Here is a 16923-nt window from a genome sequence, read left to right on the forward strand (position 1 = left end):
TCGTCAAACTCAACCATCGGAAAACACTCGAAAAATGCTTTATTTTATATCACCAAACAATTTTAAAGATTTTGAATATGATCAATCTTATCTGCATCATAATCTAGTGTGCAAGCAGGTGATTTTCATCGACCGACGGTTAAATTTTTCTGTGATTGGGTATATTCCAAAACAACTGAAGATCTTTTACTTCTAAATAGTATTCCTTTCACTAATGGGACCAATTTCTAATCAGTTCTCATTAAACTTTTGAATGGGCATTATTGGAGGTTACCATATTGGAATTTTCTTCCTTTCATTAAAATTACATCAATACATTCCGTGACATTATGGAAATTCATCTGCAGTCTTTTTTAAGGTTATTCCACTTAATTTGCGGCACTATTTATATCTCATTTATATTTGCCTGGCGCCTTGCTTACTACAACTAACTTTTTTTCTACCGCAGTGTTATTTCCAAATGAAAACAAACGCAATAATTTTCACTAAACCTCTGACACGAAGTGCTCCCCTTTGCCCGGCATCCCTTATTCATGGATTCTATTTCCCTTCACAGGTGATTCCCAACAGCTTCGGAATTATTAATAACGTGAAATATTACGAAATTGATTATTTAGCGGCAGCCAAAACGTAGTCTGCACGGTTGGGAGTTCAAAGCACTTGTTTGGTGCTTTATTAAAGCGAAAATTAGATTTTTTATCCGGGCTTTTGCAGTGCTTCTCCCCAGATATCGGGACCAGACAACTGAAAGGAAGATCCGACGGCGGGATCCAGAATTTGGGATTATTTAATACGGTTACGAGGCGGCCCTCTTAAACTCAGCTTATTACTGATGTAAATGTGATTTTTTTAGAGGAAACAATAATAATGAAACAGTTACAGTGTACCTTATCCTGTAACTGGGACTGGGACTACAAAGTGGTGTTTGCACGTAAAAATAGAAAATTTTTGAAAAAGTAATGGATAAAAATGAAATAGATTTGTATAATTTTCCTAACAATTTGAATGAGCCAACCTTCACTACAGTACCCACCTTGGTCTAATTTCCGCATGATGGGAGAAGGGATCGATTTTCGTAAGCGCGAAGTCAACCTCATCAATTATAGCAGTAATAATCCTAGATTGAAATGTCGTTATCTGAATAAGCCAACTATTAAGCGCCATAAATCAAGCATTATACTCTCGGCGAATGCTAGGACAGTTGCAGTCCTGCAGCGGATTCTGTCTCGACGTGCCTGATGAAAAGCCGCCTTTGATCTACTTAATTGTTCCCTGCAAGATTGCAGGAGCAGCTTAGAAATTGAAATTAGGGGATGATTCTTCCTTATCAGTTATGCTCCAGAAATTTTGGAGTTGTTAAAGTTTAAACGACTTTATTAATACATCAACGAAGAAAAAATAACTTAAGAGTGCACAATTTGTATACCTGGTTGTTTATTTCCTATTTAAAAACAGTATAAAACAGAACTATTTTTATTTCTATGTAACTTTTTAAAACAGGGGAAAAACTTACTGAGATTTTACACAGCATTGAATAAAAGATAGACAAAGGTACCAAAGTATAAATAAAATGTAGTACCTAAATATTTAACGAGCAATTAATTTATAAATATGTGCCTTCTTTCATCTTAAAAAATAAATGATTGTCTCTTTACAGGATTACTAAAATCAATTTGCATTTTGTTCTCTTGTAATAAATATATTGATCAAAGTTTCAATCATGTTTTATCGAAAATTTCTTTATTAAATAAGTTATACTGAGATAAAATTAATATTTTATATTTACACCAGGAAAATTAGCGAAAATAAAAGAGAAACTCGAAAAAAGTCCTATCCCCGAGATTATTGTAAAATTGTCTAAGAGGCATAATACAAGACATCTCTCATCTCGTGAGTCAAAAACTATTATTAGCTAACTTTTCTATTTAAACAAATAAGTGATGAAAACAGTTTTTTCACTTTGCAGGGAAAACCATCAGTTTTAGCGAAAAGTGACTCACTAACAGCTTATAGGGGTAAAATTATCTACAAAATGAGACTTGTTAAATTAACATCGGTAAATAAACAAAAAAGTTATTGCAAAAAAACAAGAAAAGTGCCCATTTTTTAATTTGTTTATAACTATCGCATTTATTGTTCAAATTTTATAAAACCTATGACAAGTTGAGGGTTTTGTCATACTTCAAAAGTGTGCCAAAAGTGGACGCTGTAGGTGTAATAGTTTTCGCACAATTCTATTTGTTTATAACGGAGGCTCCAAAAGTTATTAACTTTAAGCCTCTGTACAGGCGTTAATTTTCAACCAAACATGATTCTGAAAGCGGCTAACTAATTATCAAAGCCAGAAAAGTAATTTTTTTAAAGACAATAACAGCGACAAAGGATCGCACATTTCCCAAATGAATTGTGTTGAATCAAACAAACAGAGGTGATAGGTGGGATTGCCAAAAGGAAGCTATTGAAGCTCGTGGACCTTTTGAAAGAGAAGCAAAAAGTTGGAATTTTTCAATTGATTTCTTAAAAGTGGTCAACAAAAAAATTTAACTTTATGAACCTGAAACTGGAAAACCTCGAGCTTCAATTTACTTTATTTTATTTCTCTACGACCATTTTTCGCCAAGTTGCTGTCTTTTGAAAATCACCTAAAATTTAAGATTTCTTTATCCTTTAATTTTTGTGATTAGTGTATTAAATGAGCCAAAAGGTTTTAAAAGTCAGAACAGGAACGAACATTTAAATATAAACGTCTACTTCTTTTCAGTGCTACTTGTTGTAACTAGTTCTAACGACCCAAGCACTCGTACAGAGTTCTTTTTAAGCGGCTTTATCTCGAGTCGGTAAGTTCGCTAACTGCAGCTCCACGGGAACAGTTCGGCTCTCAAACTTTTGAACAACATTCGCAGTTGCCCTGAATATTTAAACTTGCATCGATACTTTGGATAATTAAACTTATACGGGGCGAGTCTTAAATATATACATATATTTTAAACAACAGTAGGGGTTGGTATGTGGAAAATATATATAAAACTTGTTTGCGAAAAAATTAAGAATAAACAAGATGAATTTAATGGGAAGGAAACTTGTTGGAAACCGCTGACTTCACCACGAATTTACGCATAACGCAGATCAGCTGTGTAGTGTTCGCGATGATAAATAAAACTATTAATAAACTTGGTTTTTATCGTATTTATCAGCGTTGTAAAGTTTATGTGAAACATTTCCTTGATGTCGTACCAATCCACTAATACATTTTTTGTCACATGTGCATTTTCATTGCACACAAATACGCTTTTAGCATATCTGTTAGTGTAGAGTATTAGTGTAGATTGTTTTAGTGTAGAGCGTGTTAGTGTAGAATATTAGTGTATATTGTTTTAGTGTAGTGTGTTAGTGTAGACTGTATTAGTGTAAACTGTGTTAGTGTAGACTGTGTTAGTGTAGACTGTGTTAGTGTAAAGTGTGTTAGTGCAGAGTGTGTTGGTGTAGAATGTATTAGTGTAGAGTGTGTTAGTGTAGAGTGTGTTAGTGTAGAGTGTGCTAGTGTAGTGTTTTGGTGTAATGTGTTACTGCAGATGTGCTAGTGCAGTGTATAGTGTGTTAGTGTAGAGTATTAGTATTAGTGTAGACTGTGTGAGTGTAGTGTGTTACTGTAGACTGTGTTAGTGTAGATGTTAATGCAATATGTTAGTATAGATGTGTTAGTGTAGAGTGTGTTAGTGTAGAGTGTATTAGTGTGGAGTATAATAAAGTCTATACAAATCTACATTGTCTCCCATGTCTTTGAATTGAAGACAATTCCGGTGACAGAAAGAAACCAGGGTCCCTACACAGATAAAGGTAGGCTCGTACCCTTGAAATCACCGCATTGACTGAATAATTTTTACGATCGGATAATCGGCCTACCTGTAATAATTGAGGATTTGTGCGAACACCCCCGGATGTCTGTCGAAGAAGTACTCATTGAGGATGGGGTCGTAGTTGGCTAGGGCCTCGGTGAGCCTCGACAACCTCGTGGCGGGAATCTTCTTCAGAGTGGCCTTGTAGGTCTCGTAGCGGATGCCCCCCACGTTCAAAATGATGCGGTTCTCGCCATCCATGGCGCCATTGCACCCCGCTTCGAAGGGTAGGACGGTCCCTTAAGGCCTGAAAATTAATAAATTGTTTGATTTATATGCGTTGAATCGACAAGTTTCGATTAGTACAATCTACAGAATTATAATCCTCCGCCCCTTCCGCCACTACAAGCGAAAAGTGCTGTACTACTGACTTTTCAATTATTTTCTAATAAACACTGTTAAAATCTTGTGTCAGTTAATACGGTTTTTTTTGAAAACCATAAAGTTCTTTAAAATTTAACAAGAGTAAAAATTTTTTTAAATTAAATTCTGCTGTGAATTAATATTATTATTTTTCAATTCGGTCAATGAAAAAAAAGTTCGGTACAATTTTAGGGGTGAGTCGTCCCCAATGAACACCTTGCAGTGCTTCAATTAACTTTAAATCTTAGTCAAAGAAGACCAGTAATAAACTTAAATCATGTACCAAATTTTGTTCTTCTGTGGTAAAGTGTTGCAGAGACATTAATTTTTTTCGAAATAGGGCCCCACTTCGGGGGCTAATAACTCCTCAGGGGTGAAAGTTTGTATATATAGTGGAGTCAACTTAAAATTACGCATTATTTCGAAGTAATTATGGGAAGTATTAGAAAAAAGTTATAAACTTATTTTTGTACGCTATTGTTTTTTAATTGTTTAAACAATAATAAATAGTTTTTTAAGAACATTTAAAATAATTCAATGAATTTTAAAATCGAATTCTTTCAAATTAACAATATAGGGGTTTTTGATGTCGCTGAACAAGAATATGAAGTCGGAAAATGAAAATTCAAAATGGCTGATCCAATATGGCCGACTATTTTAAACAATTTATTTAACAATTATCAGTTTTAAATCAAATTCCCTCATATTTGTAATATAGAGATTCGAAAAATGAAGAGGTTTTATTGAAAATATAATAGAGGTTTTATTTTTTTAAAAACAAATTTATTACAAAATAATTAATTTTTAAATCTCATCGAGTCCGTGCTCTTCTTCAAAAATAACTGGGCAATTAAAGCTTTAAGCCAATAAAATTGAAAAAAAACACTGATTTTAAAAACAAAATTACAAAATCAAAATCAACGTCGCCGATTATTTATTTATTCATTAATTATTTAAAAAATGGATCAATATTCATATATAAATATTAAACTCATACATTTACAGTTTAGCATAAAAGAAAGCGAATATAAATACCTTAAATGCAAACTGAAGATTATTTGTAATATTAAGTAATAATATTACATTAAAGAATTACAAGTGTACTAAAGTATAACCTCAAAATGGACAAAATATGTGAATAATACACTTTTTAACACACTGATAACTGCAGTTTACTCGAAAACATAAAAATCATATTCTTATACCATTTATAATAATAATTATTTAATTCTTATAAACGAAAAATGCTTTTAAAATAAATAAAACTGTAAGTAACAAAAAAATATTTGGTGTGGTCACTGCTTAGCTTCGTCACACAAACTCATATCTGTGTCTACATCAATAAGAGAACTTATATTCACAATTTCAGATACAGAATATACGTTTTAAAAATGAATATTAAATCAATGCATCAAAAAACGGTATTTTTTTGCTGTTATAACAATTTTCCACTTATTACTATAAATAAAAAAAAATATTTTTCGCTGGATTTACTTTTTTTAAGGTCTTAACTTAATTCTTTGATGGGTTATTAAACAATTTTTTTTTTGTACATTATTAAACTTTATTTAACAATAAATTTCACGGATTTTTTATGAAATATTTTTATTTTTTGTTATTTTCTGTTTTTTCAACTATTATTTCAATTTTTTAAGAAAAATAAAATGCACCATCTTAAGTAGAGATTTTAAGCTTTAAAAAGTTATCTCATAAAGTTTCAATATCACATTTACAACTATAGTTTTTGGTCTATAAAGTATGGTCTAAAAAGTAAAATTTGTAATTTTTAGACCATATAAATATTTTTCAAATTAAATTTTTAAGATTTTTTTCCATATCGCTCACTGTTTCAATTGTCATTTGAAGAGAAATCTGTGAAAGTTACAGATATTTATTTTAAAAATTAAAAGAATGACAGCTATTTTATTATTATTGTACAAAATTATAGAATGACGTAACTTTGTATACGTACTATATATTTTTCTTTTTTCTTAAGTTCAAAGACATAAAATTTTGAGAGCCGGATGACTCTTCTTTCATTTAAATTTTTGTGAGGTCGATTTGATCAATTAAATCAAAAGTTATAACAAATTTAGTGTAGCGGGTTAGAAAAAAAATTCTACAGCCTTCAATTCGCATTTTAGAAAAAAACTTTATTAACATTTTTTATGTAAAATTTCCTGTTATTTCGAATGGCGCAATTTTTTTAAATAAATTTTTTTTATATATTTTGCAAAAACTGTAATTTTGCAACTAATTTGTTAAATAAATAATAGCGTACACTCTTCAGTTGGTTACTTTTATATGTTGTTTCTGACAATTTTACAAAGCGAAAAATAAAAAGTTCTCTCTTCCAGTAATTTTGGCGAAGTCAAAATCTATCTTGACTCCACTAATAGGTAAGTTTGGTTAAATTACAATATTTTGGACACCCCTACATGCATCGGCCCTGTGTCGGTTCTTCTGCGGGACACCCTGTATTTTTTTAATAACATGCGATATTTCTGTTTCTTAGTAAAATCACACATCATGTGTCGTAAGTATACGTATAACGATTTGTAAATTCACATTTATATACAAAGCGTTAATTTAATGTAGCGTCAAAAGTGTAATTTTACATAAAATTTTCATGAGTGTATAAAATAATTTCTAAAAAATATTGTTAACAGCTTTCATTAGCGTAAGTTTTATTTTCAAGCACGGCATGCAGAACTTCCTTCCCTGTTTTTCGATAGGGCGCTTTCTACCCGATTGCGCGGATGATTCCAATTTCGCTCGTGCAGGATCAGGGGACTTCCCGATAATATTTTATTCACATCTCCCAATCTCGGCGTGTTGCAGATTAAACCAGGCGAAGGATTTGTTGGTTGCCCCTTGTGGGATTGCTCTCAGGAGAATGAAGATGCAACGACGAACACAGCAACATCTTAAAGAAATCCCGCTTAAAAGACGTTCTGGCAACACGTGCGGCATAGTGAGGCTTTACTAAAGGTGGGTTTTTGTTTAGAAGAACTGGATGGGATCAAGATGAATTTCCAGGGATATTGTAACCTGAGAGGTTATTTCTTTAATTATCTATCTACCGTTATTACCAGTATCATAACGAGTCTGGATTTCAGAAGAGTTTACTATACAATTCTCGAAAGGGAGTTTCTAATTATCATTATACTTTAATAAATCCGTGTGAACTTAGAAATGTTGTATGTTCAGAGAATGAATTTCAGGCACTTATCCTCTATTGTTTACGTAGAATGTAATCCAGTGGCTGGCTGTACAGGGTGACACTGAAGTTGAGAGAAACAAAAAGAAACACCAGAACTATAGGAAGGGTTTTAATAACAATAAACAAAACAAACAAACAAAATAACAACACAACGGCTCGAACAACATTATTAATTCATTTATTGACACGCGACGGCGTACCGAGATTCATAGCAAAATTTGGAATGACTATCCATTATTTAATTTAGTTAATTAGCTCGAAACTCTAAAACTAAGTCGACTGCTCAATGTGGAACCTAAAGAAGAACTGACTTTTTTTCGTAGATCTCTCCTGAATTCGACATTTCGCTTCGACACGCCCATTTCTTGGGTCCAAACGTTTCTGTCCTTATATTACTGGCGGGAACCCTAAATATCGGGACGCTTTGGCATGACTATGCCATATTAATAGTTATCCAATTGACTGATTTTACAACTGTCTAAATAATTTTGAAACTAAACTTACTTACAAGTAACCCTAGCCTTCCTCTAGTGACTCCGTGTAGCGATACGGGACGGATTAGTCGATTTGATTTAATATATCCTTATAGCTTGGAAAATCCGCCAAAAAACCAGCTATTTCATATATTACTTTCTTTTCCAATTACTATCAATTTAACAATTTGATTTGATTCTACTTTGGAACCTCTACGCTCTTCTCGTGGTTTCGCGCCGCGTTATTAAAAATATCGGTTTTTCTCTTTATACCTGCTCAACACATGGCCTCGACTCTAAGTGAACTTGTTCAAAAAATATTGCTAAATTTCTCGGAAGGACGACGCTAAACCCACTTGAGAGCCCTCAACTTTCGATAATTAGTATTGACTGAAATATTTTACTTTTTGGACCATCCGTTACGAGAACTAACAAATAATTTATTACGCGTCCCGGCTTTTGTTACAATATCTAGAGCAATTTTCGTGGATAACTAAAGCACACACTCTCTATGTTTGCAATTAGGAGAGTTACATTAACTAAAATTAGACACGACATTGTTAGTACAGGATATAGCATTGTACTATCAAAAATTCTGTATCAAGGACTGAAAGCTGGTTTGGATTGGGATTAATCAATTTCCATGAATGGTTAAAGCATTGATTGTATCTTTCCGAGGTCAATTAAATATGTATAAAAAACGCCTTACAATAAAATTTAATGAGTTACATAGGCGTTCCTAAAAAAGTTTTCTACTAAAAATAAAAAATAATAATAATTTGTATGTAATGTGTAGAAAATTTCTGTTATATGTTCATTTGATCAACAACATATTTTAATTATTTATGTCTTCAAACAATTTTATTATATTGATGGTAATTTTGGTTATGACATATCAAAAAACATTTAAATTTTCACTAAAAAGTATTACTGCACTGCATTGCTAGGCAATTTATCTATCAACAACTGAAATTTATGGTCGGTCACCCAGTGCGGCTGTGTTTCAGAATTATAATGGCGCTAATTTCAAATCCTGCGCTACTTGTGGGACACCATTTATTAAAAAAATACTATTATTTATGAACTTAAAAAATATCATAGTTTTGAGACGGTTGAAGAAAAAAGCATATTATTATTTCTTGTTAGCCTGACAACTACCAAAAATTATTTGTTATCATGATTTCGAACTATTTCCATTTTTCCAAGCGACATCTCTATTCCGTCGCAACCAACGTTCTTTTAACGCTCTTGTGGCGTTGACCTAACGTCAAAACGCTAAGAATTAACATTTAAAGTTAATTTTATGTAGCAGTTACAATTACATCATCAAGTTAAAACTTTTAAAAGCTCCTAAACGTTTTCTTACGTCACTTGAGCCCGTCCGGACAAAAATAACGCCGTGACGGAGACAACGGCTGCCCATGAATATGCATCGGAGGTGAGAGGATCGCTTAATGCGGACTTAATTCGATTTGCATGCTAATTTGGGCCGCAAAGTAAGGGGTGTTTGTTGTCGCCATGTTTACGCCACAATAAGCCTCCCGATTATTTCGAAAAGTCTCACATACCGCCAGTCATAAGCCGCCGTATCGATTTTGCCGGCGCTAGATTAAAATAGACAACGTGGATGTCTTGTCGATTTCGAATGGATTGCAAATGTATCGCAAGCGCAGCGACTGCCGTTTTTTTACAGGCTAGCGTGATTGAATCCAGGTTCAAAAGGGTTCAGGTCAGTGACGGCTTCTGGGGCGTCGCCCCCCTAGGTATTTTTAGTCAGTTTAACTAGACTCGCAAAATTCGTTTGAAAAACGTGGGCGTAGTTCGCCCCTACGTCTGTAAAGTGTTTACAACGGTGGTCATGGTTACCGTCGCGCAACAGTGAAAGACGCAATGAGCTTAAAATAAACTACCCGATTATATTTGATTTTTTTTCTATACTTTGTACCTAAACTTTTCCACCCTCCCTGGTATGTAAGCCAACTGCTGCCACTGGTTCCAGTACACTCTAGCGACGAAATGAAGCAGTTAAAAAGTTCTCATTATTCAGAACAGTATGCAATTAACAATAGGCGCGTTGCATATTTATTTTAATACAATGACAATATTCTATATACCAAAATAAAAATATTTGTACATGTTTACATACTTTAAAATTTTTATTCATTATTACTAGCAGTTTATTAGTTGTTGCTGATATAACTCAGTGCTAGTTGGAGCATTTAGCCATAGTTTCCTGCAATATCAACAGTTAAGAACATAGTCTGTGGGGTTAGATATCTCTTGCATACCTGGATTTCTGATATCAAAGAACATTGACTTATATTCTGAATTTACTTGAATTAGTTTAATATACAGGGTGTAAAAAGCTTGACTGCCATTACTTCAGCATGAGAACGAACATAAACAAGGTGTATATTACAGTTTTCAAAATACAGAGAGTATTAATATTGGGGAGTTTCATCACAACGTGACAACAGCGCTTAACCTAATGCTACACAGCTGATGCACACCACGAGTGCACGCGGCAGACTTGTCCTACGGAATAACAAAAATGTAAACAACCATTATTGTGAAACATTTAGTAAATTTCTAGACTATTGTTTTCCAGTTTTTGAATAAATAAAATAAAATTTATCGATTTTGTAGTACGAATGTCAATCTACCTGTTAAGATAAAAGGTCCTATTAGATTGTCTCCGAATACTCCACACCAAACATTTATCGAAAAACGATGCTAGAAATTTGATGTCTGTATATGTGGATTTTGTTCTGACCATGAAAATTATGCAAATTAAAAATGCCATTTCTAGTAAAGCATGCCTCATCCGTAGCCAAAATTATTGAATTAAAATGGGGGTTGCGGTCAGTTTTACAAAAAAAACCATCTACAAAAGTTTAACCGAGGGGCGAAATCTGCAGCTGACAATTCTTGAACACTCTGTAGATGATACGCATATAACAACTGCTTTCGAACAGTCCTGTGGACAGTCCAGTAAGACATTGCTACTTCTCGAGCCATGCCTGGGGTCTCTTTCAACAATGTCTAAAATTTGTTCTCCCGTGTTGACATCCACTTGTCGGTTTGGGCCATTGTTTTCAGAACAAGGAGTCACACTACCAGTTTCAAGAAGACTTTGTGAAACTTTAACGAATGTTCTTCTGTTAAAGAATGTGTCGAGCTCTAGCAGAATTGCGGCGAGCCTCCCCATAAATTAATAACATCGTGATACCCACGTATGGTAAACATTTTAAAACAGCAAGGAGAAACACCTCAAGAAAGGAAATAGTGATACGCAAAAAACACTCCGACACGGTCGAATCCAAATACCAACTGAATTGCGTATTGGTAGTTGCTGAACAGCTTAGTACCTCGTGTTAACCACGTTGTCTCATTGCTCGATATCAATTTTACCGAATGTTATATTATTTATAACAACGCCAGTTTTTTTTTGGAACTAAGCATAACGAAATTCAAAAATGTGATAAACATTGTATTTTATGGTATTCTATGCACGCAGTTATGTCAATATTAATTAATTAATCGAACTTCAAGTTGAAGATTTTGATAATTTTTTTCTCGGAAATGGTCGAGTTTAAGACCCATGACATTATAAGGTTTTTTTTGTTTATTTTAATGTATTCTATCGTCTGTTAAAATTAAGGCAGTCAAACTTCTAACACCCTGTATTTATAATAAAGTAAAAATACTACTGTGGAAATTTTTATATTTTTTATAATAAAATGAATGATTCCTGTATTAGAAATTTGTCAAAATAAATAAATAAATATTTAGAAAAACAATTTTTTAGATACTTATTGTTTTTCGTTTAATAAACTTTATAAAGAAAATGTAAAACATAAATCAAAAATACAGTGTAAAGTTTTTGTTGAATTTGTTTGATGTTTAAAATTTTTTTTAGATAAAAATTATTGTGAAAAACTGAAATATTAAATTTTAAATACGTAACAACCAATTTGTTTGTTTAATTGAATAAAACATTTTGGCTGCAATATACGAGTACATATTTTATTAAGGCTTGTAAATACCTCTTATTTTGCTGTATAATTTATATGGTAAATAATTTCAATTGTATAATACACATTTACACAGTAGGTTCAAATATGTTTATTGAATTTATGCACGCAGTAACATTATTAATAACCGATTAGGTATTTTTATATTACTTGTTCTGTATGTAATAACCAAAAACAATATTCACTTAGTTTAAATTAACACTACCTTGCGTATTCTTTTTTTATCTAGCAACACTGTATATACTGGGAGATGATGTTTCCCAACATATTTATATTAACTTATTTATATAGTTTCCCAAAAAAATCCGAATCCCCCGTTAACATTTCATGATTAGGTTGTACAAAAGAAATTTGAAATAAAAATAGGATCAAGAAACCTGAATGCTGGTGACCTTGGAATTGACATTGAAAATAACGTTCAAGGTCAAACCGAGGTCAACTTGGAAATATTAAACGGAATACCCTGTTTTGTATCCAGCATTCGAATGCGAGGTCAGAAAATTCTTCCTGCATGTCCTTGCAGGTCGTTTGGAGGTCAATTTCATTTTCTCTGAACAACTCGACAAAATTGTTTCAAGCAAATTTTGTACGATTTTGAATGACATGAGTTGGTGATCTCCGTGGATGTGACCTTCAAAAGTTCTAAGGTCAAACTAATATCAACTTAATATCTTAATGTAATTTAGACTAGGCGGTATCTGTTTTGGTTTGGGTGAATCGTATATCCACGGAGATTTTTGGATTTTTGGCTTTAAAATATCACTAGAAATGAAAATTTTTCTATGCGCTTAAAAAAAACGTGGACTTAACTTTTGGCGGCACAATATGTTAAAAAAATTCCAAAAATGTCATACTTCCTATTTAATTATGTATCTTTTCAAGAGTTGATTTTAAGCGAAAATGGAAGAGGAAAAAAATGTTTGTAATTAAATTTTACAAAATATGACTAGTTACAAATCAAATGAATCATGACCATTATTGTAAAAATCGAAAAAATCGCCAAAAATGGGGTTAAAAAAACATTACTTCTTAGGGAATTTTTTTGGTCTTTATATTGGGTATAGGACCTTCATACTTGGCTCAACTAAAGTTCATGTTATGTAGAATCATCACACCAAATTTCATCAAAATCGGTTCGATAGATTTTGCATAATAATTTTGCAATCCAGACTGAAAAAAAAATTGAAAATTTTCAAAATTTTGCACAGCAAAACACAAGGCCCTTAGATACTTGAAAATTTAATCACATATAGAAGGGCTCTCAAGCTTTCAAACTCATTTTGAAAAATTCGAATCCGTCAATTAGGAGAGCTCTGGCGCTTGTTTAAACATTGGTCGAATTTTTGGACTTATAAACAATTAGAACAAGAGTTACTGGAAAGACACTTCTTTAAAAAAGAAACAGATCGATTGGTCGATTAGTTACGTAGTTATAGCCCATCAAAGTTAACCGTCATTTACACTAAATGTTCAAAACCGCGACGCGCTTAAAAATTTTTAATATTTCACTTTCTAGAGGTTTTTTTTTAAATCCATGTCTCGCGATTAAAAATAAAAACAATTAGCGTATTTTCAAATGCTTATCGTTAATAAATTATTGGTCTTTCAATAGTCTGATAATTATTTACCTATAAACTTCCTTTAATTATCAACTTTATTTTTGTACTGTATCAAAGTTAAGTGCATACTTATATATGTTTATCAAAGATCAAAAACAAATTTATTTAAATATTCTAAAATTGTTTAAACAACGATTATTTTCCAAATATGTCGAAAATTTGTAATTAATTAATTAATTAATTAATTATTAATTTAATCATCATTTCTTTTGTGATTAAAGTATAATTCAAATATTATTTATTGTTTAAAATATAAGCAAATGAGAAATTAATTCATTATATTACAAAAATACAAAATTATAGTACAAAAGTTCGACCAATGTTTAAACAAGCGCCAGAGCTCTCTTAATTGACGGATTCGAATTTTTCAAAAAGCGTTTGAAAGCTTGAAAGCCCTTCTATATGTGATTAAATTTTCAAGTATCTATGGGCCACGGTTTTTGCTGTGCTAAATTTTGAAAATTTGCAAATATTTTTTCAAAATCTGGATTGCAAAATTATTATGCAAAATCTATAGAACCGATTTTGATAAAATTTGGTGTGATGATTCTACATAACATGAAGTTTTCTTGAGGCAAGTATGAAGGTCCTATACCCAATATAAAGAAAAATTCCCTAAAAAGTAATGCTTTTTAACCCCATTTTTGGCGATTTTTTCGATTTCTACAATAATAATCATGATTCGTTCGATTTGTAACTAGCCATATTTTGTAAAAAAATTAATTACAAACATTTTTTTCCTCTTCCATTTCCGCCAAAAATCAACTCTTGAAAAGATGTCAAGTATGAAGGCCCTATACTCAATTTAAAGACCCTAAAAAAATTCCATAAAAAGGAATGTTTTTTAACCCCATTTTTGGCGATTTTTTCGATTTTTACAATAATAATCATGATTCATTTGATTTGTAACTAGTAATTTTTTGTAAAATTTAATTACAAACATTTTTTTCCTGTTCCATTTTCGCCTAAAATCAACTCTTGAAAAGATACATAATTAAATAGGAAGAAAAATATGAAATTTTTGTAATTTTTTTAACATATTGTGCCGCCAAAAGATAAGCCCACGTTTTTTTTAAGCGCATAGAAATATTTTCATATCTAGTGATATTTGAAAGCCAAAAAACCAAAAATCTCCGTGGATATACGATTCACTCAAATAAGGACTCTTTGAAACAGATACGTCTGGAATAAATAAGCTAAGTTTTTTAGTCCAGCAACCGACAGAGCGCCAAATTTAATATAGGAATCTGGAAAACCCTTACTACAAAATTACAATTAACATTACTACTATACATTTCTATTGTTGAGCAGCGTACAACAGCCCCTTTGCTTATAAATTCGAGTGGCTGGAAAGGATATTCCAAAGACGTTTGCTCGCTCGAGATACAAATTCATAGAGCTCTTCCCTCTCTGCAACGCGCCAAGTCTCAATCCCCTTCGGGCAAGTTTTAAGAGAGTTTAAGAAAATGCTTAATAGAGTTGCCGCTACGGGGGGTTGCCGGCGAATGAACAAGGAATAAATAAAAGAGATAATCCCGCGGCAGTTCCTCGTATGGTCATTCCTCAACTCTAACCTTTCAGTGACGGCGATCTGTCGCCGTTTCATATCTCCTTTTTCACGTTCAATTGATTTATACTTGTGGATGTTTACAATAAGGATGACTATCACATTTCCTTTAAAAAAAGAAGAATAGACTGTTTCGAAGGGGTATGGAAATCGGTCATTTTTAAATAGTCCGTATCGTTGGCTGTCTTTATGCAAATTATGGAATTGGATTGGCTATTATTGTTTTAGTAGCAAAAATATTATGCTGTAGAATGAACACTAGGAGCACAAAAGGCAGATCTGTCAAATTATCTTTCCCCTGAACGTTGAAAACAGTTTGCGGTATCTCAAAACGAAATAATAATTGTATTAAACTTTTATTGAAGAACAGTGAATCAAAAGCATTCTTTTGATTTTCATGTAACTTTGATTGAGCGTCGTATTTATATGGAGGCTACTCTTTAACTTTAAAGATACGCATCATAAGTTTGTTTTCTCAAATTCCGTCCTCAAAACTGAGTTTTTTTATCTTCTCTTTCGTAATTTTCATACGCCACGAGCTAGTGTGACTTCCAACAACAGCGCGCTTATAGTAGGACCATATTCGATGCAAAATAATAAATCATTGCCTGTCAAGGAATCCAGTGCAGTACGGTTTTAAGGGATTTAGAAATTGAATAATTTCTTTATGCATTTTGAAGGGATCAACCCTGTTCCCACAAAAATCCCTTTATTCTCATAAACTAATTATTTTGAATGTAATTAATTACAAATCCAATGTGTTTTTTAAATTCCACATATGTACTACATTTTACCTCTGTACGCGCCACTGTTGTTTACTTGTTTTTTGGAGGCGGTCTCTGATTTACGACCAAGCTCGCCAGGTTAGTATTTGACGTATAACCGACCAGTTCGTACACTCGATGCACCTGGGCGACTACAGCTACTACCAGAACACAGTGCGTATGCAGCGGTATTTCAGATTTTACATTCAATTTCATTTTAAATTTGGAATGTTTCATCTTACGCTTCCGAAAAATGAAGACACGATTTTCCTTTGACAAAAGGCCGGCAATTTTTTGCTCTACTTTGCATCCTACTATAGTCTCAATGCATACACACTTGAGAACTGCAGTGAGTTGAGAGCTGCATTGTAGTCAATTCTCACAATTCTGCTTAAATTTAAACAGTTCAGGGTTTACCGCTCATCGTTTTATTACGAGTGAAACAATAAATATCGTTAACATAAATTAAGCTTTTTTAGGATTAAATATTATCTATTCGGCTAAATAAGAAAAAAGAATAATTTTGTTTAAAATTAATATGTAGTACCTACTGACCGTAGTCAACCAAACTAGATCAATACCAGAGGTCGTCGACGCTGAGATTAGTAACACAATTGTTTTTATAAACTTGAAATAATTAAAAAATATATTTAAAGTCAATCAGATTAGTAATAATTTTTTAATATGTACGTTTTTTAAAACAACAAAAATAATTAAAACAAAATAGCAACGTATCTGCATACCAATCGTAGTTAATATTTAATAAATTATATAATTTTTTTAAACAGAATGTCTCTTTAACGCTCGGCGGTTCAGCCACAACGGCATCAATGTCATCATCATGGTGACTTTAAAATAACACATAGCTAGTCAAACAAAAGCTACCTGCTTTTACTAAAATTATTTTCCATAGTAGTTTAGCTTTCTACAATTGATTTAAAAAGGTGATACAACTTGATATATACCTATGACATATATGATATT

At 32.3% G+C, this 16923-nt stretch overlaps 1 protein-coding gene across 1 annotated transcript in view; it reads right to left on the reverse strand.

Moving 5' to 3' along the window:
- The window catches only part of LOC108910634 (potassium voltage-gated channel protein Shaw-like), a 66678-nt gene extending 62581 nt beyond the window's left edge, over positions 1-4097 (reverse strand). The window contains exon 1 of the mRNA XM_018715315.2: positions 3904-4097. Coding sequence (XP_018570831.1) covers positions 3904-4097 — 194 coding nt within the window. The remainder of the gene's footprint in view (positions 1-3903) is intronic.
- Positions 4098-16923: the final 12826 nt, after the last annotated feature.

The sequence above is a fragment of the Anoplophora glabripennis genome, unplaced genomic scaffold (genome assembly GCF_000390285.2).
Source record: "Anoplophora glabripennis isolate ALB-LARVAE unplaced genomic scaffold, Agla_2.0 scaffold312, whole genome shotgun sequence".
Taxonomy (NCBI): domain Eukaryota; kingdom Metazoa; phylum Arthropoda; class Insecta; order Coleoptera; family Cerambycidae; genus Anoplophora; species Anoplophora glabripennis.